The sequence below is a fragment of the Danio aesculapii genome, chromosome 9, assembly GCF_903798145.1.
Source record: "Danio aesculapii chromosome 9, fDanAes4.1, whole genome shotgun sequence".
NCBI classification, from domain to species: domain Eukaryota; kingdom Metazoa; phylum Chordata; class Actinopteri; order Cypriniformes; family Danionidae; genus Danio; species Danio aesculapii.
Window position 1 is genome coordinate 18,971,870 of NC_079443.1, and position 25,576 is coordinate 18,997,445.

A 25,576-nucleotide genomic window follows, 5' to 3' on the forward strand; every position below is an offset into this window, starting at 1 on the left:
TCAGCTCGAGCAGATGAGGATCTTTCTTCAGTATCAAACAGTCCGCCCAGTGTGTGGAGTCAAGTATCCTGATCGCGTTTACGGGACAGACGGATGAGGCACAGCTTTACGCAACAATTGGGAAGTTTATGTGGGTCGGTTTGAGCTCTCTGCAGGTCTGCTTTTACTCAAGCAACAGTCGCTTCATCACACTAGAGACTTTAGACGCTGTGTGAACTGAAATGCGCGCTCCAGTTGTGTCGACGCTCGTGCTGGTCTGGCTGTGGTGCTGCGGGAGCGCGCCGGGTGAACGGGGACAGAAGGTGTCCAGGAGAGCGCCGAGGACTCGCTCGTGTCTGGATTTACCGGAGGAGATTTTGGAGCAGATGTTCGGGAGGCTCTCGGTCGGGGTGCTGAGCGCGTTTCATCACACGCTGCAGCTCGCGGCTCCGGAGCGCCAGAATCTGAGCTGTGGATCAGCGTCCCGCCTGGCGCGCGACAGACCGCGAACACCGGTCAACCTGCTCAGCCTCTCGCCCTGGGCGTACAGGTAACCGTAAACGACGGAAACAACTAAAACTAAATAATTTCAATATTCCGCTTTATTGGGAATAGCGTTAGCTTTTCAGGCTTCGTGAAAACAGATGTAAGAAATGAGAACTTGTTTATACTCAATACCATTATCTACAAACAAACGAATTTCAATACGAAGTTTTGCTGTACTGGCTTTTAAAAGGGATTGTTCACCCAAAATAGTTATTTACTACTATTTTCCTTAATTGACGTTACAGCTTAGGTGGCTTACTTTCTTACATACAATAAGATTGAGTCAACAAGCACAGGTGCTGTGCCGAGAAACGCACTCCTACCGCAAAATGCGTCGTGTAGCCTAAAATTCGGCTTTTTTTGGTGGGTTTTAAACACATTTAGGCTACACGGAACACAAAATTGTTGTTGCTGTTTTAAACTGAACCACACATTATACAATTGACTTAAGCTCATCGGTGTTGTATTTGAAGTCAGTCTATTTATTTATTTATCTTCTGTAATGGAAGGGTTCCATGCATGAAACTCACCTCAGTCACTGTCATTAGTGTCATAACTGTTATTAAATATATATATAGTTTAAATCAATTTCAGTTAATAGATGCACATTTCAGAGGGGGTGCATTTTACGGCAGGGTTGACACAACACTGGCATTTACAGACAATGTTATTTTTTTCTTTCGGGGAAACAAATATTATTTTACAGAATCCTGGAAAACTGTGATCAATGACATTCATTTCTATTATAAGAGGTAATTGTTACAGGTTTCCAGCATTCTTTGGAATAACTTATTTTGCTGTAACTGGTCAATGGTAAGTACATAATCGCAGAATCTTCATTTTTGGGTGAAATATCCCTTTAACACTCATTGCTCCTGAGAATAATTAAAGGGCTAGCTCACCCCAAATTAAAATTTACTCTCTGCAGTTCTAAACTTTTATGAAATTCTTTTTTTCTGTTGAACACAAAACTAGAAGTTCAGAAAAACGTTGAGGGAAAAGCTCAGCAGCCACTGACTTTTAACGTATTTTTATTTTGTTCCTACTATGGAAGTCAATGGCTGCTGTTTTCCCAAAATTCCTCAGTGTATCTTCCTTTGTGTTCAACAGACGAAATAAACAGTTTGGAACAAGTCGAGGGTGAGTAAATGATGAGAATTTTCATTTTTTGGGTGAGCTATCCTTTAAAGAATCATCTTTGAAAATGACTTTTTTTTTTATTGCTGTTGATTTAAGAATCTCCCATGATCCAGCGAGGTACCCTCGATATCTCCCAGAGGCGTACTGTTTGTGTAAGGGATGCCTGACCGGTCTGAACGGTGAGGAAAGTGACCGCTTCCGCAGCACTCCAGTCTACATGCCAACCGTCATACTGCGCCGCACCGCGGGCCCGTGTGTGGGAGGCCGTCATTCCTACACAGAAAGCTATGTGTCCATCGCTGTGGGCTGTACTTGTGTGCCATTGTTGGAAAAAGACAGAAAAATACAGAAAAGCAAGCCAAGCGTGAGGAGAGTCGCTTCCAAAAATACAGTCTCCAGCATCTTCAGCAAGGATGAACTCAACTGATCAGTTTTACACTTTTTTTTGTTGAGGTATTCATTTCAGAGGATTTTCCTCAGTGTTTGCTCTCACCAACTGAAGAAAAACAGCAGACAGAACTTGGCACTCAAGACTAGAGTCTGCAGCTGTGAGGGCAAGCGAAAGGAAAACTTTTAGTGCCAAAATACGAACAAAGTTGGGAAAAGTCAGTCATCATCCTGCTGTTAAATACGTTATCTGAGCACAAGTGTATCACTACACACACGTTTCTTTTAAAGCCAAGCATGAGTGCTATAATAATGCATATCATTTACTCATTACTCAGCTTGACTTTGTGCCAGCTCTTCTATGATGGTTTTATTAAAAACAACAACATCGGTAACATAAACGTCTAGTTTATGGTATATTATATACAAATACTTCAAGCCCATTTTATTCCAATGGTTTGCCTCAGTTTTGTGACTGAACGTTTTGAAATATGTGCTCAACTGACAATGCAAGTCAGCCAAAGCATAATCAAAGACTGATCACAGATCTCTGATGAAGAGCCAAATTCTGCGCTGTGATCTCTGGGTCCTGCTATTCTCCAGTTGGAGTGAGCGGATTTATTGTTCCAAATGATCATCTGCTAATGTTCAATGAAAAATGAAGGCTCAAATGATGTCCGTCTGAGAGATTTTTCACGAGAGAAGCCTTGATTCATAGTTAACATAACAGCGGAACTCATTGGCAAGATTATGATTGTGTTTTGGTAAAAAACTGCACATCTTTAGATCCATAAGTTTCCCAGCATGCTCCTCCATAATGGCTCCTGCAGTGTAAAGGTTAGAATGAAGATCAGACACAGCAACATAAAACAGTACTATCATGAAATACAGACCAACAGATACATTAACAGATGGATTTATAAATATAGATTGATAGATAAATAGATAGATGGATAGATAGATAGATAGATAGATGGATAGACAGAGAGATGGATGGATGGATAGATAGATAGATAGATAAGCACTTGCCGGTGCAGAGCAGGATTTTGCCTTTCGTGAGGTGTTTAACCGTGAGCGTGACCTTGCTGAGACACTCCTCTGACAGGTACGGTGGATCTGCGATGACAATGTCAAAGCTCTGAGGAAGCAGATCCTCAGGCAGACACAGAGGATTGTTGTAATCGTAAAAAACAAACTCGTCTCCATACGCTGCGAAACGCCTGTCAAACTCCAGCAAAACAGCAGACACACCATCTGACCGCACAGACTCCAGCTGCTTCAGCTTCTGATACACACTCGGTGCACTTAAACAGGCGATCCTGCCACACACAGACATGTAAGAAATAAATACTCATATTTAGCAACAAAGCATTCAACTGGAAAGACGACTTCAATTTCAGGTAAATGCTGTTCTTGTAAACTTTCTATATAAAGAATAATTGTTTCCTCAAAATATTTAGCAGCATAACTGGTTTTAACATCACTACTCAGATCATTTTAGCACTAAATTGTTGCATAACTATAAGACTAAAGGCCGGCTCACACTGTGTGATTTTTTTATTGCAGCATGTCAGACTGTAGACATGTCAGACTGTGCGAACATGGCTCCTATGTCACACTGTAAGATCTCAGCTGTCATAAACTGCTGAAAGAAAACGCCCCCTGGTGTTTGACGTCATCCACCCGTGACACTTTCACTATCCCGCGTCCTGAAATGATTCCTCACAGCAAACGTAAGCAATCTGTAGCGGCAATTTGGCTCACAGCACGCCTCAATAATAAAACCAGAAAGAAAAAACACAGTTTGGACATTTCCCCGCGGTCATTTGAATTGTTGCATGGATTGGGTCATCAGATTCTGCGCTCCTATTGGTTCTTAGATTGACGCTCATCGCAGCTGTTGTCACACTGCAGGAAAGAGTCTAAAATCTTCTGAAACTGCCAGAACTTCATCTGAGGAAAAATATGATGGCAACGGGCACAAAGCGGCTGTCTGCGAACATGTCAAACCAACGATCAAAGTTCACTGATTTTAGCCCAGGATTTCAGGAGTCTTTTAGGATTTCCCAAATTGGTCTCGGATGACAAAAATCATTGCTGAAATCTCACAGTGTGAGCAGGGCTTTGAAATAGTGAAGTATTGTATATATAGTGAAGGATTATTACAGGATCATGTACTTTTAAATACAATAAAATACAAAAAGTTATTTCAGATTAGAATAATTTGACAATGTTTGTTTTTTACTGTATTTCAGATCATTTAAATGCAACAGTAGTGAGCGTAAGGTACTTTTTAAAACATCTAAAAGGAATATAGTGCATATTATAGAGTTTGTATCTGTAGAATTTCATTTAAAAACTAATAAGTGCCATCGGGGCCCATGACCACAAAACCAGCCATAAAAATTAATTTTTGTAAATTGTGATTTATGCATCGTCTGGTTCCAGTTTTTCAAAAGTAATCCAGTGGGATTTTGGATTACGGATTGGATGAAATCTTGCAAATGTTGTTTTTTTTTATAAGTAACAGAGGGGTTTTAAATTAAGATCAAAAACTCAGAAAAGTAAGATAGATCAGTTAATCCTGGGTAGAAAACATGGGATTTTCAAATCTGGCCCAATTTGATCCAGATTGTTAAAAAAATAAACTGGATAGCTTAGAAACCCAGATAGCTTAAAATAATGTAGTAAAGAAACATCTACTTGAAAATCTGGAATCTGAGGGTAAATAAATCTAAACATGCAGAAAATGCCCTATAAAGTTGTCCAAATGTAGTTTTTAGCAATGCACATCACTACTCAAAGTGTATGTTTAATATACTTACAGTAGGAAATTCACACAGTGTCTTCCTGGAACCTGAGCTTTACTTAATATTCTAATGATTTTTGGTATGAGAGAAAATGTATCATGTTGACTATAATTTGACTGTTCCTTCAAATATCCTGTGCAATTTAAGATTGTGAGGTCCAGGGTCACATTTAGTTTAGCAATGTACATGACTCTAATCAAACACTAATATCTGGAATAAAAACCAACAGTATGTCTTGAATTTAAAAAGATGCAAAACATAAGAACACTGCAAAGTGCTACATCCAGATCATATTCATATAGCACACAATGTGCTTTCTTAATGCTTGCACAATCATAATTGATTTACTATCACTGTACTGAAGGCAACTACAACATATGAATGAATGTTTCAGCTAAACCCCACATTTCTGCACTTGTATTTTATGCATGTAAGATAAGCAAAGGAGTTCGAGACAAACCTCCCCTGTTGTCCAGCCTGCTGCAGGAGCTCCTCTGCTAACCGTGAGGCTGTTTCTTCACTGTACCAGAACTGACTCATGCGCTGTGGACAAACACATTCAATCTTTAAAATTGACTTTTTACAGATACTAGTATTTTATCATAAGATTTTAGGTCATGTTATTACATACTAATACCTTTTAAATAGATACTAGTTACTTTTTAATTATTAGACAATAGTCCTTAGCTACTGGTAATTATTAGATACCAGCACCCATTAAACAGATACAAGTACTTATTCTTTAGATAATTGCTTTAATTTCAATAGTGACTAACAGCATTTCATATATTCTTTGTTGATTTCTATGGGGATTTGTTACTGAGATTACATACCTACAACAGTATCCAGCCTGTAACTAGTATGTGTACATACCCAAAGAACTAGGCTTACAAGATAACTACGTGGTTATTGTTAGGTTCGGGAGATGGTTTAGGCATAGTACCTAGTTATTGCCAAGTAATGATGTGTACATAGTATTTCCACACAAGACAGTGTTGTAAAATGAGGTGCTACAATATTTTTTACATACTAGATAAGTCAATAAAATAGCTATTAGCTTTACTTCAAATCTACCAGTGATTGTTCTTTAGATACTACTACTTATTTAAATTTATATTAGCACATATTTGTTAGATGTTAGGACTTACTAATTACTATTATTTATTACATATTTTCATTCATTTAAAACGTTAATAGCAACATTAATTTAACTCTACTGTGGCCATTTTGACTAGTCATATTGGCAAGTAAAAACAGCTTGGTCTAATAAGAACTCTTTTATAAATTAAACTAGTTATAATAATAAAGTATACTAGTGTCTAATAAATATCTACTAGTAACAAAATATAGGTGCCAACTACTTTTGTATATAAAAATATCTACTAGTTACATGAAGAGTTGTAGCTCAATGACAGAGGAAACTCTTTTCTCACAGAAAATCGGTATTTACAACAAAATAGTTGTTCGACACTGTAGCAACAAATGCTAATGTCTAATGAATAATCACTAGTAATTTAAGCATTAGTGGCTGACTATATACATGTGAAAGGCGAGTAGTGTAGTGTAGTGTATCAGTACCCAGTCCTCCTCGACAGCACCGACACTGAACTTGTCAGTTTTGACGGTGTCTTGTCCTGCTCTTCCAGTCTCGGCATAAAACTCCTGCAAAGCTGCCAGCGTGTCCGCAGAGAGCTGAGGTACATCATCATCATCGCTGTCACTCATGATGAAGGAGCCTTTATATTAAAAGACGAGACAGATACGTGTGAACTGAATGACTGAGGTAACGTACGATGAAGAAACATTAGCACAACGCTCGTTCAATAACATGCTAACAGTTCTTGCTAAGTTATTTGTCGCAAATGACATTTAAAGCAGAAATTGCTTGCGTTTAAACCAGACATTACACTTACCTTAGTGGTGAACGACCCCCTTTTGGTACAAACTTAAGACAGAGACACAGAACAAACACAGCTCCACACGTGTTTGGACCTACGGTGGCCGAGCGAGTACAATCGCGCTGCAATTCAACCACAGACTATACAAACGAATCTGGCGTAATAATAGTAGTTCTGGACATGAGGGAAAGTGATGAGAAAGTTATTATTGGTTCTTTGGATTGTTTTATTGTAGAAAAGTTCTGGTAAGTTCACCACTATAACATATACTATTTAAAACATCCTAGGAAATCCGCAAAAAAGGAAATAATTTGTAAACAGTCTATGGATGATGCATATATAGTATCGTACATATACAGTAGTCAACATTTAAAGTTAATCAAAACGTTTCAGTATTTTTTTCCTAAAATTATTCAACACCTCTCTGATACACTTAAAACTGACTACTGTATATACACATTCTATTGAAAAAATTAAAGACTGATCACATTAAACATTTACCTGTCTGCTCTACCAAATGGTTGACCATATTTCGACTGTTTCAAATGATGGTTTCCACACACAGCATTATTGGTTTACAAATAAACAAACAAACATAATCCTGTTGCACTAATACACTTGTTTTTGGTTTAATTGTAAAAACAAGGAAGCATGTTAAATGGGAATTACACTGCATACTTCAAAAAATAAAGTATAAAGTATTCAAAAACGTTTTATTTTGATTATGTTTTTAAATAAACTGGTCTTACAATAGTATATTGTAATATTGTATATTACTGGTCTTAACAGTATATGTATTAATTCTGGTACTTCCACTATAAACAACATATCTACCATTTGGTAGAGGTTGATATTTTAGAAATGATGGGATGTGTTAAAATATGCATTAAGTGTGTTAACTAGCGATATTAGGAGTTAAGAAATGCAATCCTTCTTGGTGGGGCAGTTAAACGGTTAAATATTTTTTCCTTCAAAAAGTCTACCAATTAATATCAAATCCAAAGAACTGATAATAACACTGAGGTGGTCTCTGTCTCCCCCCCCAGAGCTGTATACGCACACACACACATTCTCAGTTCTCAGTTCTTACACCGCAATGACAATCAGACAACACAAACATAGACGAAGACAAAGGACTCGGCTTTTATATCAAGTTTATATACACTTTACAGATCATTTCAGGCATTCCAAAATAACAATTAGTGCTTTGAACAATGGAAATAAAGACCATCAAATGCCCTGAATAAAACAGCTGACATCCCTCCATCATCATTTTTGGTATTTTATTGCTACAGCAACTTTGACTGCTCCACAACTGTGTGTGCTAATGTAAGTGGAACATTATTGACGTTATGGTCTCAAAAACAAACTAATAGGAGCATCAGGCGATCATGTGAGAAACGCCCATGGTATCTGGTCAGCCATGTTGAAAACACTTTGAGTGATACTGCTGGCTGTTATCAGGGCAAAATGACAACGGCAAAAGAGTAAAACTACAATCAATCAAATCAATCGAAATGAAGAATTCAAACGAGCCCCCTTTTCCTTCAGGTAAAGTCATAAAAAAGTCAGAAAGTCATCAACTATAGTCTTATAAAAACTTCAGTCCTTTTAAACACTTTCATTTTTTGTCTGCTTTTGAAAATATATATACACCCTTAAACACGAAAGTGATTTGGTTATTTTATTCCCGAAAGGGCCTTCCTGCAATCCAAGTCCCACTGGAAAAGGCTTTTTCTTTTTCATGGCATCCATGGCTCTCGATCCCGTGAGCGCAGTTCGACTAGTCTCTGTGGACACGGCCGGATCTGAGCCATGAGAAACCGAAAGGCACTCGAGGAGAAGCGTCTGCAAAGGACTGTGTGTTTGAGTGAGTATAAAGGGGATTAAGGGGTCCGTTTTCAGAAAGAGTACCCCTCAGCACTTCATGAATGTTCATCTGAGGACCTCTCAGTGGTGAAGTAAACATGTTTGAGATGCTCGTGGCGGGTCGCTGCTCTCAGCCTTCGCCAGCCTCTCTCCTCTCTGGAGGCTGAGCGTCCCGGCCTGTGCGGCGAGCGGGCGGGCGCTCGGTTTCTCCATGGTTTGGCATGGTGAAAGGCTTCTCTGTGTGGACGAGGGCTGGAGAGGGGAAGTTGAAGAGGACAGGTGCCGGAGGAACTGCTTTATTTGACACACAGGAGCCCTCCAACGTTGGCGACGAACTCCTCCAGGCTCTTGAGGAAGGCCACCTTCTGCTTGCGGTCCATGGTTGGCGGTGTGCTACTGGCAGTGAGGTTGTTGAACGCATCCGCCAGCCGCTGGTAGATCACAGCGTCCCTTTGATTGGACAGCAGCGTCTCCACCAGCTCAGAGTACTCCGCCTGACACAAACACAGACACTTACTATACGGCTGATCAACTACTGAAGGTCAAAGCGCACTTTTATGCATACAGTGTGTGTGATAGGGATTTCACCATAAGCACTATATAGGTGCATTCAGATTTAGTGAAGCACATGTAAAATGTAGGTACAGCTTCAACAAGCTTTGGGTGTTTTTTGCTACCGTTTTTTCTAATTAAGCTGAGTGTACGCTTCCTTTTATTCTGTTGTACAGGCTTTATGCTATTTCTACTCATAGGGAAAGTCCCATGGAAATCAGTGACTATGTTTACGTCGACGTCAGTAATTAAATGATTTGCCTTAATCTGAATAAGACAATAATATGATTAAGGTCTTTACGAGTTGCTTTTTGAAAGTTCCTGATCCAGTTTTACATGTTATAGCACACAGATCGATTAACATCCTTGCATCTCCTGCAATTTCTGGTGTTTTATTTTTAATTTGTCCACTTTAACTGCAGTTTGGCACTTTCACTTTCATTCAGGAACATTTCATGTATGCCCCCCGTAACAAACGAGATATTGGATACGAGTATGAACTGCTGAAAGAGTGTAGTTTTAATGGAATTTGATTACTGCATGCCGCACGGGGGGGAAAACCTCCACATTTTGAAGATGTGTGTGTCCTGTGTGTACGGAATATCCTGTCGCAAAATGCGGCGTAAATCCTACACAATTGTAATAGTTTGCAGTGTTTACATGTCTGTGCTGCACTTTAGTAATGCGACTTAAATCAGCATACTCCACACGTCTTAATTTAATTTTTGTTTAGTATGATGACTTTAGTCAAATGAATCAATCAATAAATAAATAAATAGCTGTTTACATGGTAGACTCTTAATCAGAGTTTTGCCTTAATCGAATTAAAATCGGATTATTGATGTCCGTGTAAACGTACCCACCGATGCACGTATGTTCGTTGGTCATACTGTGTGACAGGAATTTACAAGCTAAACCGAACAACTCACGAGCTCCCAATCGTTTTTAAGCATGTCAAAAAAGTTTGGAAACTGTTGTCTGTAATTGTGAGATGTGATTGAATGAGTTAATATGACAATCCATCAAGATTTAGGGAGAGCGAGAGAGGAGGAGGAGAAAGAGAGGCTCTCACATTTCTGATGCGCAATTTCATGCGATTGCTTTGTAATTTGCCAGGTCTTAAATTGGTGTCGTATATCACTGCGACCAAATGATTTTCATATAAACTTACTCGTGATGTGTGAGTGGACATAAGATTTTCCAAATATCTGAATTTGTATGCCCAGCTTTAAATCCATACCTGCCAGTTTTTCACGGGAGTCTCCCGTATTTCAGACAAATCTCCCACCAACCTCCCGTTGTTATTTCTCCAGGACAACTCCTGTAATTTTGCCCGTAATTTAATAGAGCCGCATACCTGATGAAGGCACACTAGTGTATACAGTGCTTCTCCAGCTGCTACAGTCATCTCAGTGTTGTGCTTCTGCAGCACGAGCATGTCAAACACCAACTATAGAAGAACAGAGAGTGAAAGAGAAATGCACATTATAACAAAATCATGTATAGCGATCGCAGACCAAAACATATTACAATGAACATTAGAGACATATTCGACACGCTGAGATTATAAACATCAGCCAATAACTGCAAATCAACCCAGTGATGTTCATTTCCAGTTCAAATCTGGCAAAAAGTTGTGGATTTTGAGTAAATATTGCTTGAAATGTGTTTTATACACTATAAATGTTCAAAAGTTTGAAGTCAGGAAGTTTTGTTTACAGAATCCATTAAAAATATTTATCAAAGAACCTGAAAATGTATCAGGATTTACAAGAAATATTGAGCAGCACATATTAAATACTACATTTTACATGGCATATTTAGCATAATCTGCTAAATTTCCAACTTTGATAATAATAAATGTTATTTTAACAGCAAATTGGTACATTAGAATGCTTTATAAAAGATTGTGTGATTATACAGGGAGTTAATACAACATATTATAAACTAATAATAAACAAAATGACTGCTTTTAATGCATTTTTAATGAATAACATCTCTTGAACAAGTGACGAATGGTAACAGGCATCACCTATTAAAAACTCCTAGCAGTTGACCACTAGTTCAGACATCATGTGACTCACTTTAAGAAAATGCCGCGTGGCAATAAATAGGGGTGTGTCCTTTTCCTGCGTCTTGGCACACTGTTCAGCCAATGGGGACAGAGCCTCCAGACACAGCTGACTGATCTCTGAGCTCATCCTGCAGTGTGTGTGTTAAAGGAAAACTCTCGAGCGGTCCATCAATGCAGTCAAACTGAAATTCAAAACATCATGCTTGGCACATAATTCATGCTAAACAAAAGCAAGGATACGAGGTCATTCCCAGCTCCAGGGAGCACATGAGGCTCTTAAAGAGCTCCTCAGGCAGCTGAGGGATCTTCTCTGGGAAAATCTCACAGATGAAGGTGATGAGCTTATAATACTGGTTACACAGAGAGGGAAACTGGACATAGGAGAGAGACAGAGAACAGACATTAGGAACAGTAGCACACATTTATTAAAAAAAAACTACTAACAGAACTGACAAGAGCAGCTGAATAAACAGCATGGTAAAGCTCCCATGAAGTGCTTTGAAATGTGCATTTTTATTCAATGTTTGACGTAATCTCAGTTGAAAAATGAAGAAAAGGTGGGACAGAGTAGCTCCTCCCCTTTAAAAAAAAACAACCAATAGTGTTGTTTTTAATCACAGCTCTCCCAGTGAGCAAATGATAAGCATATTAAAGGGGGCGGGGCATGTCAGATACTAGAGAGCATTTGATTGGTCAAGATTTGATGAGAAACTGAAGTAGAGGCCACGTGAAAAAAATCATTGAGAAATACAAGTAGAAGTGACAAACTACAAGCTTTACATGTTTATGTCAGTTTCATCTCTCCTAAATGCACATTTTGTCACTGTTGTGAAGCACACTAGATTAAAGATATCCTTACAATTAACAGACTAAAACTAACATCTAAAAAAAACAGGACCTTTAAATGGCCATATAAGTGTAATGTGTCCATTTTAGAACAGATATTATTTTTGGAAAGGTTTAAGTCATAAAGGTATATACAAGTCTAGGATTCAGTGAACTGTAGTGTTTTGAACATGACATAGGAGGACACAAAAAGGAGCTACAAAAAAACCATACCTGTGTGAAACTTTTTGCTAAAATTTTACATTTAAATCTTATGTTTCACATACACAATCATACATAGTAGCATATGTAGTGATGCTTTTTACGACTGTCTCTGTTTTTAATATATGTATTTTTAGCTGTTTTGCATTTTTAAAAGTAAGGTGCTTGAGGTGTTTGATTGGCCATTTGACACCGTGTGTTGGGATTGGCCAGAGTACTCTGGACTATTTGAAAGGCGGGGCTTTGTTAAAACCAGAACTCTGTTGAATTTCAGATGCAATAAATGTACAGTACAGATTTTTTTAAACATTAAAGCATGGCAATGTACTTCTATAGCCAATAAACATCATATAGCATACAAAAATCATACAGCCTTTTCAATAATTTACAGTAGGGCTGGGCAATATGGCGAAAATGCAATCTCAATAATACTTTTCCATATTGAAAGATAACGATATATAGTTCGATACAAGTTGTTAATGCTTCCAGCTTTAAAAGAGTTTCCCAACAATGACTGAAGCCACAAAGATTAGACACTTCAATGAATAACATTTTAAAGTATTGTTTATGAACAAAAACCGTTTACACATTATTCAGATATTTTGAAGATTCAGTTTTTCTTTAATATACAATATAAAACATTATATTTTAAAGAGCTGTAACTGACAGCATATATACAGCACACAAACAAAAATAAACTTATTGCATTGTCTAAAAATAAATATTTTAAAATAAATGTTTACTTAATTAAAATGGTAAAAATATTTATCATTACAATGAACAGTTTAACAGCAAATGCTGCTGGCGGAAAAGTGAATCAAGCTTGCTAAACAATACTGGGTGACATAGCATATCTCTAATATCAACACAACTACAGACTCCTGTTGTTGCACATGTCTGCTGAGAGACTGGCTCAGAATCTCTAAGATCAATATCAAGTAAAATTGTCCATAGCTAATTATCGTTACAGACATAAATTTTATCGCGATTCGATTTCGCTTATCAGCCCAGCCCTGATTTACAGCTCAAAAGTCTAATTTTACCTTAAGCAAATCCTGAGACATGAGGGGCAGCACAATATTGACCCCATACAGCACAACATCAGCAGCCGATACGGCTCGTCCAGCAGCTGAGCTCTGCTCCTGCCCACGAAACACCTCATCTGCACACAACACACACTCCGTCTTCACATCTCACAGGGTAAATTAAGACTGTAGGTGAATGAAGACGAACGAGTGCTCATACCGGTGTCGCTGAAGTCTATGAACTCTTTGGAGAGCAGGTTGGTGAGGAGCTCCATGATGAGCAGAAGGTCCTGGTACTGATCCTCTTCTGCGGCCACATCCAGTCTCTTGCGGCCCAGATTGTTCTTGGAGTAAACCTGCAGCAGCGTCAAGCACACCTCGTACAGCTTCATAGACTTAGTCTGAGGAGACACACAGGGGGCATTTAGACTAGAACGCATCTAGGATGAAGAACACATACGGACCTCTCTTTATTTTAAATAGTGATTCATACAAGTCGCTTAAAGCAGCTTCACAGTAATAAACAGGAATATGTTTTCTCATCAAATATGAACAAAGTATTTGGCTGTAAAGAAGCTCTAAAATGACAACAATGTCATTATTCAGCTGAAGTTAGTTTGCTGTTAGTTTAGTTAAATAAATGAAAAGTATAAAGGATAAGCAGTGCTACAGAAAGAGTGAGTTGTAATTCAGCCACAATCAGCGTAGTTTTGTATTTGCAGTTATTTTAAAGTTATAAAGCAGTTCCACATGAGACAACAATGCCATTAACTTAATACACTTCATGTTTTACTCAAGCGGCAACCTCCCGCTCTCCCTCGGGAAGCCAATACAGAAGTAACTGAAACTGCAATTCATCAAAATTCCGCTAGTCCTGGCTCCATAATAGAGCAAATTGCAATTGAGCCCACTGTTAGAATGGTCAACTTTTCAGCAGAAAAAAAGGTGTTTACAGCCTGGTACAAAGAACGATTTTGGTTTATATAGCTATTATTACCCCCCATGACAACTGTGAGGGGGGTGAATTTTTTTATAACTCATCCATTTCCTTTATATTAGGTTATATTAAGTTTGCATAATTAAGGGCGTGGCCACTTGAGTGACAGCTAGGTCTCGCTGGTCGCCGTCACTTCACCTCAGCTGAATCCGGCAGATTAGCCACTGATCTCGGCATATTCATCGTATTTTTGTGTTGTTTTATGTGACTTTACACAGTCAGCTGCCTTTTGGACTTATTTCTTACAATTATCAGATGATATGGGATGCTGTGTGCATTTAATTGTGCTCACAAACCATTCATGTGGCCTCGTTTCCCATGTGAGTAAAGTTATATACTTATACACCATCTCTATAAATGTATTTGTTTTATTTAAGATCATTTATCAGTAATATTTTTCTTTAGACCCGTAAAGCACTCCAGAATGTGACAGATTGGTTAGCTGTAGGCTCTAGAACAGTCATCTGAAGCGTTGTCATACAGTGTTATGCTGGAGTTCATCAATAGTCTTGCATTTACTAACACAGACTATATCTGAAGTGTTTGGAAGTAATTGGCGTTTTCCTCCTGTAGAAAAACGTCATAAGAACCCTGCTTAGTGGCTCAATGTGTTACTACAGTGTTTTTGAAAATCTAAACACTTTATTGATATAGTGTACAGCCAAGCACATGTGGTCAGAACACAAACGAGTCGCAGGTAATAGAGTATTAAGCGTTTCTCCCAAAGTAAAGTCTGTCTGCCAGGTCTAAGCAAAGTGCCAGCAGGTGTCTGTAGCTCCACTCACTCTCCGCCTCTTTGCCCTTGTTTGGTATCCCGCCGTAGGTGCGATGACGCGCGAACAAAATGGCGACGGTTGCCCGCGCCTACTTGTAGCTTCTTTTGCGCTCTTCAGAAACCTATGGGTGACATCACGGATGCTACGTCCATATATTTTACAGTCTAGGGTTTTACTGAACATCATGCCAGATCTAAAGGGCTCATTATATTTAGTAATAACATGAATTAGTACAGTAATGAGTGAATATTGTAAAACTAAAATGAACATTGTAACCTATCCATGACATGATAAGCCCTTGTCTTAACTTAATCACTTCATTTGTAGAGTTTGCAGCATTGATTCCTTTACTTTCCTGTTTAATACAGTGAAGTTGCTTTAAAACAATCTCTTCTGTCATCACCTTATTATCTGAAGTACTTTCATCATTTCTGAACAGCTAAGAATAACTGAAAGGAATGACACAATTAAGCCACGGTCACACTGCACTTTTCTCCCCATAGACCTGCATTCATACGCATGCGAATGCGGCAGACCAGAAATGCAATCTTGTGCGACGTAGAAACGTTTAAGCTTGTTGAAATCTGACCTGTGAAATCGCATCACATGACTGTGTGAGACCAATCGATGATCAAAACATGATCTCTCTGTACAGAAATTTAAAACATGGACCAAATCGCTCACGATTTAAATGTCTAACTATCTTGTTTAGGCCTGCTCCCTTTTCGCAGCACCATTTGACAGAATTTCAAATCTCCAGATGAGAAAAATAAGGTGACTGGAGTCTTTTAAACCACATGTGTGTGGAAGATTAAATCAAAAGTGTAAAATGTGTCTGCATCAGAATCAGAGCCAGGGCAGATGCCTCTCACCTCTCCCAGGTAGCAGATCTGTTTGTGAGCCACTTCCACAAACACCTCTATGATAAGGTTGACCGTTTCAGGCGAGTTCCTGTAGACCTCCATGAGGCCGATGCAGCTGGACAGGAAGTCCATGAGGAAGCTGAAGAGAGATGCCACGTTGTCGATCTGTGTGGCTTCAGCGATGCCGCACAGAGCCTCCAGAGTGGCCACGATCTCCTGCTTCACCGCTTCCTCTTGACAGATCTGAGCGAAGTTCTCCTGGTTGATGAGGTTCAGGAAGCGCTGCTGGAGTGGATGAAGTACCTGTGGAGCAGAGATCAAGTCCTGTTGTCCACTTATCAGAAATAATCATTTGGATTTCCTTCAAAATCATCTCTTCCTCTCACCTCGGCCCAGTATTGCTGTTTGGTTTCAGAATCCATGTGAGCAAAGCCACCCAGGACCAGAGCCTTCATCAGGGTGCGCTGGACTGTGCTGGACAGCATGTGCAATGGAGGACTGCGACTGGCAAACTGCTTGGCCAAGCTCCACCAGTTCTCACACTGCACCACGATGTTTGCTCTGAAATCAGAAACAACACACAGGCTGATATTGACTGATATTCAGGTGAAGATTCAGACCTGTATGATGGTGAAGTGTGCATCAATATTATTTAATATTCAAATGTTTGTGGTCTGTCTCATTTAATTTTTTTAATTACCAATTAATAATAGATCAAAGACAATTAATTTATCAACAGTAAGGAGTGAGACATTTATAATGTTACTGTACATATTAAAATGATTTTTCAGATACAATTGTGACACTAAATACTGGAGTAACAATTCCGAAAATACAGCTTTACATCACAGTTTATTAAATAAAACAAGTTTACATTTTTCAATACGTTAATGTTTCAGCTATAGCGTAAAGAATTTTAATGTACAATCACATAATTCAAGTCTTGGAGAGCATTAGAGATTTCAAAAACATGAAGAAAATCCTGTGACTTCAATTGAAAGTGGAGTAAAATATGAAAAACACAAATTTGTAGAATGGTATTTGAGTTAATTTACTATTAGTAAATTACAATTAGTTGACATTTTTTTAAACATCTGGTGGGTTTACAAACAAAAAAGCTGCCAAAGGAGCTGCTGAAACAGTTCTACACCTCCATCATTGAATCAGTCATCTGCACATCAATAACTGTCTGGTTAAGCTCAGCTACTAAATACGACCTCCAAAGACTACGTCGAATAGTTCGGACTGCTGAGCGAATTACTGGTACAACCCTTTCTACTCCCCAAGAACTGTACTTATCCAGAGCGAGCAGAAGGGCTGCCAAAATCACTCTGGACCCCTCACACCCAGCACACTGCCTCTTTGAACTTTTACCTTCTGGTCGACGCTACAGAGCACTGCGCACCAGAACAGCCTGACACAGAAACAGTTTCTTCCCTCAGGCAATCCATCTCATGAACACTTGATGATAATAATTGTAGAACCAACATCACTACTTGCTATACACATATACACTTATTTAACGACACACTTTACATGCCAATTTGCACATAACAGCTGCACATATAACGTTGTATATAGTAATATAGCTGTACATACACTTGTCAATTTGTATATTTGAATTCACTACTTCTAGTTTTTAAAATATATTTATTATCTGTTTTTTGTCCTGTCTCTGTAATCCTGTTGCACTGTAGAAGCTCTGTCACGAAAACAAATTCCTCATATGTGTGAACATACCAGGCAATAAAGCTCTTTCTGATTCTAATTGTGAAAAAAAGGTCTCAAGACTCAAAGGAGGGTTTGCCAGAATGAATTAAGGACATGACGTTGAGATGACTAGTAAATATATCTGGACTCAGTGCGTGTTCCACTTGCTTTGCAGACCCACAGAGACGTGACTTTTTAGGACTTTCAGGGAAAAGTTCATCCGGCTGGGGTTTCTAAATCTCATAAAAAGCCCGGGATTCAACTTTCGCTTCCTAAAGCTCGTATGTGTTTTTGCATCACTCTTTTATTAAAGACTGCTTTCCGCTTCCTTCACAGCTGACACCATGCACAGCCGCGAGACCGAAAAAGTAAATGATAGATTATTTAATCTAAACGATTCAGAAAAACTTTATTATATGCTTGGAGAGGATGAAATTACTGATCTAAACTGGCTGCAAAGTAGATGTACACCATTAGTGGTTAATCAACGCATTTGCCTTACTTAAATATTCTACAAGTCTTCTGATTATGATCATTTTTAGAGCTGTTGTGTGTTTATTCCTTTATCCTGTGCGTTTATTACATATCTAAAATGCTTTGGCATTCAAGTTTGCTTTGAACTTGAAAGACAAAGGAGCAGATTTTACCTGTGAGTGGGTGCACATGGCTCCTGAATAGCATTTAAGTAAGAGAAATAATGGATTTCTTCTTTTATTTCAACAGTCTTTTGACTTCAACAGTCTTTTTTTTTTTTACTTTAACCCATTGAAAAGAAACAGTGTATAACAGGGTCATAATAAATAAAAAGTATTGTTAAAAATTTTGTTTATTGCATATAGTTAACTATTTATGTGATGTGGTGTTTCAAGTCTACCACCACAGGTATATTCTTGACCATAAAATGAACGGTAACAATAAATGAAAGGAAGAAAGAGTGGAAAAGAAAGAAAGAAAAAGCAAGCGAGCATCATGGCTGTTTACCACAAGAAATCACTGGAAGCTAAGTTGACCTTGAGATTGTAAAGCACTCGTTTAGAAACCCCTTTCGGTTGCAATGTCATAACTCCACCAGTAGATGGGGCGCACTGACAACATTGGTTCTGGTATCTACTGAAGGTAGTTTATGAAGACAAAACCGCTGTCTCTATTGTGCCCATCAGTGAACAGCTGTTCTGTAGGGTGTTTGGATAATTAGACACACATATTTAGCCCTCATTGAGGCCCACGTACACATTACTGGAGCATGCAGACACAAACCTCTCTCTCTTCTCCACTAGAGTCACCAGTAGCTCCACAGTATCATTAGCCAGCTCAGGCTCAGAGCTCCACACTGACAGATTATTGATCACCTTCTCCAGCAGATATCCCACAATCCACTGCGCTCCCTCAGTGTCTGCTCCAAAAGCTGTGCTGAGAGGTATACTGATCTGCGGGACACAACAGACAAACACACAGAAGAAGAGTCAGAAGCTGGACAATGCTCTGTGAAGATGTCAAAAATATTTGGAGGAATTAAAACTGAAGCCAAACAAAATGCTTGTCTAAAAAGTGTAAATCCTGTAACTTGTACAATGTGAAATGTATTACATTTATACGACAACAATACATGTCTAAGAACCTTGTGAAATTATTATTATTATAAAAAAATATTTTGTTAAATAGTCAATTAAGACATGGGACTACCAGTGTGTGGATATTCCTTCAAAAGGTGAATAACTGAGAGGTTCAGTTTGCCTAATAAAAAAAGCAATAGCTGTTCTTACTAATAAAATTAAGTGCAGTTAACTTATTAGGAATAAGTTTGTTCACCTTACAATATTTAAACAAGTTATCCCAACTTTTTAGCACACTAAGTTGTTAAACTAAATAAAATCAAGTAATTCTGACTTACAATAATATGCATTTACAACTTATGAGTGGTCATGAGCCAAAAGCATGTTAATGATAGAGAATGGTGAAGAGGGAACTGAGGAAACAGGTGGAAGAATGAAAACTTAAGCACAATCAGACATAAGCATAAATTGTTTTATTTTTTGATGCTCAAAATTTATAAATATATTAATATTATAATATATTAATACTAATCAATTGAATAAAATGTAACATATTTATGATTAATCCATGTAGGATCGCTGTCCTGCGAGACATGACATTTCGTTACTCTGTATGTCCACACATGTAGCAGAATGACAATAACGCTTGACTTGACTTGATTTATTTGTATGTTTTTGTGTGTGTTATGCTTTTTGATTTATATGACAAAACTAAAAGACAATATGGGAAAAAATTCTTCCATTGGACCCTGGACATCACACTCATCCTTGTCACTCACTTGGCCATAGAGCTTCTCATCCACCAGCAGGTACGTCTTTGCCCAGCGCCGGAGAAACCAGACAATGTCTTTGCCCATCTGAGGACTCAATAGTTGAGTCAGACTTGCTCTTGTAGCCCGAGATTCAACCTCTGACGTCCTTAACACCGCCGATAACAACCTGTGACAGAAACAAAGAAAAACTGAAGCACAAATCTAGCTGAATAAGGCAGCAGCACCAACACAATCTGACAGTGTGTTCTCCACAGGAAATAAAGAGAGAAAAAAAAACATTAAACGGAGTAGAGAATGGAGGAGAGTTTATGGCAGTTCTGTCTAGATGCGCAGAGACTCAACAAAGGCCCACAATAACAAACGCTATCATTCCTTCACACCTCCGCTGGTAAAGAAAGAGGACACAAGAAAGGGATTAGAGCAGCTTACTGTCCTGGAAGAGCGACATCCCACACTCCCTGTGGTGAGCAGCAGCATTAAATGTTTGGGATTGTTTGTAAAGATAAAACCCCACTGACATTTGGGCCTTGTGGGGTTGGTGTCTGTTATTGGGAAACCCAATCTCTTCGCCCACTGTCTCTCCAAATCCTCTCTCCAGTCTCTGTCATTCCCTCAGTCATCAACAGCTCACTGTCTGTCCAAATCCACTGACCTCCATGTCGCCCCATTCAGATTCTCTGTCCTTCCCCGACCCGTCAGCTCAGAGTCCTTCCAGTCTCTCAATCCTCACCTCCATCCCATTCCAGAGTTTTGGAATAACAGCATCCATTAAGCCCAAATCAGATTACAGGCAGATTTTAGCAGACAATACCTCCAGGTCTCTACGAGACCCTTGCAGTAACCGCATAAACAGCTCCAGCCTCATTAAAATTACACTATTCATTAAATTCACAGTCTGTATCTCATTCCAATCAGATTAGAATCAGATCAAATATCTGACTGAAAATGCCAGGGGGAAAAAAAGCCCTGTGTGTGTTTAAGCATAACGTGTAGCCTGTCTCCTGCTACCCATGAGGCATTCCTTTGTCTAACAATAATAACAATAATAATAATAATAATAATAATACAAATACCAACTAATTAATAACATTATTAAAAATTATACTAACTAAAATCATTTTCCAAAATATTACAGAAACATTCAAATGACATTGTTTTTGACTAATAATAAATCACTATTTTTAAACAAGTAGTTCAAGTTCAAAAGTATATATGAAGCGTTCAGATGCAAAAACCTCTAAGTGCCGTCTGAATTTTCCATAAAAAAATGAACGTTTTTCACAGCCTCCTTTGTTTATGTTGAGATATTTCACTTTAAAGACCTGGAAAAGGACTTATTCTCTAACATTTTTTTTTTTTACTGAAAAATTTCAGATGGCATTTAGAGGTTTTTGCATCTGAACTCTTCATACATCAAATTTATAATATTATATATAATTATATTTTTATTTTGTTCATTATATCAAATATTTACAATCTTTAAACTTAAAATTATATATTAATTTAATAATTGTATTTTATGTACAGATTACTTATTTAATTAGTCTTTTTAAAAATCAATTCGTCTGTGCCAATGGTGTAGTGGTTAGTGCGTCAACACATGCACTCCCACTCTGGTGCTCACAGTGACTCGAGTTTGATTCCCGCCTCGAGGTCCTATGCCGATCCTTCCCCTCACTCACGATCCTGTGCTCCCCACAGTTTCCAGTCAATACTCTCTACTGTCCTGTCCGTTAAAGGTGAAAACCCCGAAAAAAAATTATGAAAAAAAAGAAAGAGCAGTTCATTTTAGTTTACACAATAATAATCATAACAATAATGATAATAATATAATTAGTAATTGCATTTTTCTGTTTTTTTTTACTTTCATAAATATTACATTATCATTTCATTACAATAATTAATTAACATTTATTAAACATTCTTGTTTTTATTATTATTATTACTATTATTATTATTATGATGATGATGATGATGATGATGAAGAAATATTATTATTATCAGCAACAACAAATGTGAAACCAGCTTTTAAATTCACCAATTTCACGCACAAAAAAGAAACAGCTGAAAAAAGAAATGAATAAATCCATCATCCTGGAAACAGCAGCTTCTGAACAGAGGCATTACTCTGGGCCCCCGGTGCTCTCCTCTGACCCCGGGCTCTGAGCGGCACCTGGCAGCCTCTAATTGAATAATGTGTGAGGAGTGGTGCTGGCGCCGAGCAGGGGCCACTCGAGGGCTGCTGTGCGCGTGGCAGGCTGAGCTGGGCATGTGCCAGGGCTTTCCCCGCTGGGCAAACCAGCTACACATCAAACGGCTCGGGCTCTACCACAGCCAGCAGCAGTTCTGACTGATCAACTCTAAACACTTACATCACACAGACTCTGTTCCTGAAGGCAATAAAATCAGTCAACAGCTGATCTGCTCAATAGCTGACCATTCCCGCTATTCTTTGAAAAAGCAGATTTGTCAGATATTATACAGTCTACACACCTATTTGCATTGTTGTTCTTCCCACAGTGCTTCTTCCTAAAAACTGCCTAAGTTGATGAAATGACTATTCAGAATGTGCAACATACAGCAAGCCTCTCTCTTGTGCCACCATTTAATTTTATATAACATTTTCTATAACTATATTTTTGAATCTGGAGAAGTTTAACAGGCAGCAAACAGTGATTTTCTACCCAACTGGATTTTCCACCATTTTCAGCTGTCAAATACAGACGTTCTCAAACTTTCAAGCTTTGATTGACTCAATATTTGGCCAAGATCTTCTTTATGGTTGTCAAAAATCATTACAAGCCTTCTGATAAAACAAATCGATGGCTAAATATCATTCAAATTTGATGTGAGAAAGCCATGCAAGAAGTATGGCTTAGCACAGCAAATAGAACATGCTTGGAAAAAATGAAAAAAAAAATTAACCATTTGTATACGATTGCCAAAACGAAGATCGCAACTGTACAGAAATCATAGCATGAAACCCACATTTACTAACTGTCAATAAGCCCGATCAGCTTTACAGAGTATTGACATGATGGTAGTGTGAACTCTTTATACCTGATAACAGAGTCTGTCCTGTTGCACCCTGGGATGGAGGTGGCCTTTTCTCCGGGAGAGCCGAGGAGCTGCAGTGTAGTGTTGATGTCCACCTCCGTCGAGTGTTTAATGGAGTGCTCCATCACTTCTGAAGGTATTAGGGGGGTCTCACCCTGAGGGTCATCAGCCAAGAGGTAGCCTATTTACACACACAAAACAAAGTTTAGGTGTTAGGGTTGTGAAAGAACATTGCAGGTTAACCGATGCATTAAAATAACCTGAATGAACTGAAACACATACAGCTGTGGAAAACAAATGAAGATACTTGAAAATGACTCTGCACTTATTAGTTATGGGTTGAGTGTTTTTATTTATTTTATTCTACACAGGTCTGATAATATTTATTACAAATTTCTCATTAAAAAATTGTCAATTGTTGAATAAGAAAATGGACCATTTTCACATTACAGTGTTTCTTAGCAGTGAAAGCCGTAATAGTTGGGTAAACAGAGAGCAGTGAAAAAGAGAGAAAGTAAATTTTTTTTTTTACAATCCTCTTTGCTCAAATAATGAAAGAAACTCAACGCATTACATAATATGTATGCAAATAAATATAAATGAACATCCGTTTATTAAAAAAATCTAAATATTAAAAACTTTCAAGGATTTAAGATGCTGATGACCATTAAATGCGTCATAACCGGCTTGTGAAAATGGTCTATGACATTTAGAGTAACACATTTATTAATTTGTTGTGTCTGAAAAACCATGCTAATTCCACTAAATATTAATAAAAAAAACTGATGTTGAAGTTCTGTTTTGTCAGTATGTAATATAAACACAGTGGTGAATCCAGAAAATTTTCTTAGACTTGTTGTGGCCTCATCTGGCCACCCCTGAGTAATGTTACATTTTTGTTTCTGGTGAATGAAATAATTAATTTTATTAATTAATCTTAAAGTATTGCAATTTATTACTGCAATAACTCAGCAAGTACATGTGCAAAGCAAATAAAAATCTACAGTTAGTTTAAAAACACGTCAGGTCAGTTATTTTTCCACATACTTTTATTGTACAGCAAACAGTACATGCCATTTCTAAAATTAATGAAGATTAATTCACAAAACAGACAAATGAACAAACTAAACAATACACACACTCACTATACAGACCCTAATGATATAATTCACCCATGTTCCTTTTTGAGCCACAATATTAATACATCTTCTTCTGTTGATGTACCTTTGTGCAAAATCATTGATATTTTTAGCCCTTTTAAGTCAATGAGCAAACAAAATGGAAGGTGCAAATTAAACTAGATTCCAAAAATCTGTTTTCAAAATCTACTTTTTTGGATTTGTGGTTTTTAATGGGATAATAATTTCTTAATAAAGTGTACAATCTCAGTGAGTCAGCTACATCGGTGGCACCGATCAATGCACAATAATTTAATGGCCGTGGGCACTCCTGTATAAACGTGCCAGAAAACACAGCACATTTTTTGTTATATAAATTACATTTTTATTTGAAATTTCATAGAAATGTCATCAGTTTACAGAATAAAACAAAAATGACAATCTTACTCAAACACACAAGTAAACAAAATGTTTTTATTGTAATCATTTCCATTTATGAATGATACTGACCTGACACTAATATGAGCCAATGAATGTCTTCGTAAAGGTCATCTAGAACTTTTCGGTCCACCGTGTCAGGGTCCGCGGCGGCCATGAGGTGCTGTTGGTGTCTCTGGAGTTGCCCGTGAAGCCGCGTGACTCGGTCCTCCAACAATCTGCAGACAGCTGAGAAATGTGAGGCTCACATTGGTTGTTTATTAGTGGTCTATCTGAAATGAGTGTGTGTCTGTACCCTGTGAGCAGAGGTATACAGTGGTCTGCAGCAATGCGGCCCAACATGCCGATACTGGCCAGCTGATCTGAGAACAGCTCTCTGTCGTCCTCCTGCAACTCGTTTATTTCTTCCTCTTCATGAGAAGCGACACCGTTTGCAGTCTAACAAGACAAAGTAAAGCATACGACTTAACCATCTGCTGGAGCTGGCAGAAAGAAAGCCGTTTTTCGACATTTGTTGTGCTTCATGCTTTCCGTTTTAATGAAGATGAAAAGCAAACCACAAAATCAACAAAAAAAGAATTGCAAGAAAAGCAACAAATTACCAACGAATTTAAAAGCCAGAAACATCCTGACAATGTTAACAGATGGGATTTAGCAAAGATGTGAATGTGGATTCTGACCAGGTTTCTGGTGCCGTCGGGAGCAGCAAGGTGACACTGAATGTATGAGTTGAAGACCTGCACGGCCGGCTGGACAAAACAGCCTCGGGGAAAGTGCTCGTCCTCCTGCACCAGCGTCAGCCATGACTCCAGCAGCTTATCATACGCCTCCATGTACACCATGTCATCCTTATCCAGCTGGAGACAGAGACAGACGTGACTTTTACCTACCATAATTATTTCACACAACAAACATTTTTTATCATTAATTTCATCACTGTCCCAAAAAAAGGTAGATATTAAAG

The 25,576-nt window shown here is 38.2% G+C and overlaps 3 protein-coding genes across 4 annotated transcripts in view; 1 reads left to right on the forward strand and 2 right to left on the reverse strand.

The window, feature by feature from the left end:
• The first annotated feature begins 34 nt into the window (after positions 1 to 34).
• On the forward strand, positions 35 to 2,515 carry il17d (interleukin 17d). The gene is made up of 2 exons (XM_056465137.1): positions 35 to 529; positions 1,762 to 2,515. The coding sequence occupies exons 1-2, from the start codon at positions 222 to 224 to the stop codon at positions 2,090 to 2,092; spliced, it is 639 nt and encodes a 212-aa protein (XP_056321112.1). The 5' UTR covers positions 35 to 221; the 3' UTR covers positions 2,093 to 2,515.
• eef1akmt1 (EEF1A lysine methyltransferase 1) lies at positions 2,383 to 6,883 on the reverse strand. Its single transcript, XM_056465136.1, has 5 exons — positions 6,776 to 6,883; positions 6,441 to 6,598; positions 5,323 to 5,405; positions 3,082 to 3,371; positions 2,383 to 2,876 (listed from the first exon to the last, which is right to left on the reverse strand). The coding sequence occupies exons 2-5, from the start codon at positions 6,585 to 6,587 to the stop codon at positions 2,746 to 2,748; spliced, it is 651 nt and encodes a 216-aa protein (XP_056321111.1). The 5' UTR covers positions 6,588 to 6,598; positions 6,776 to 6,883; the 3' UTR covers positions 2,383 to 2,745.
• Positions 6,884 to 7,897: 1,014 nt separating this feature from the next.
• The window catches only part of xpo4 (exportin 4), a 54,566-nt gene continuing 36,887 nt past the window's right edge, over positions 7,898 to 25,576 (reverse strand). For both annotated transcript variants that reach the window (XM_056465138.1, XM_056465139.1), the window contains 14 exons: positions 25,293 to 25,469; positions 24,908 to 25,050; positions 24,685 to 24,830; positions 23,060 to 23,237; positions 20,006 to 20,165; positions 18,931 to 19,100; positions 16,350 to 16,524; positions 15,973 to 16,266; positions 13,548 to 13,728; positions 13,346 to 13,464; positions 11,496 to 11,626; positions 11,266 to 11,383; positions 10,539 to 10,631; positions 7,898 to 9,123 (listed from right to left, as the gene is read on the reverse strand). In XM_056465138.1, coding sequence (XP_056321113.1) covers positions 8,926 to 9,123; positions 10,539 to 10,631; positions 11,266 to 11,383; positions 11,496 to 11,626; positions 13,346 to 13,464; positions 13,548 to 13,728; positions 15,973 to 16,266; positions 16,350 to 16,524; positions 18,931 to 19,100; positions 20,006 to 20,165; positions 23,060 to 23,237; positions 24,685 to 24,830; positions 24,908 to 25,050; positions 25,293 to 25,469 — 2,283 coding nt within the window. In that variant the 3' untranslated portion in view covers positions 7,898 to 8,925. The remainder of the gene's footprint in view (positions 9,124 to 10,538; positions 10,632 to 11,265; positions 11,384 to 11,495; positions 11,627 to 13,345; positions 13,465 to 13,547; positions 13,729 to 15,972; positions 16,267 to 16,349; positions 16,525 to 18,930; positions 19,101 to 20,005; positions 20,166 to 23,059; positions 23,238 to 24,684; positions 24,831 to 24,907; positions 25,051 to 25,292; positions 25,470 to 25,576) is intronic.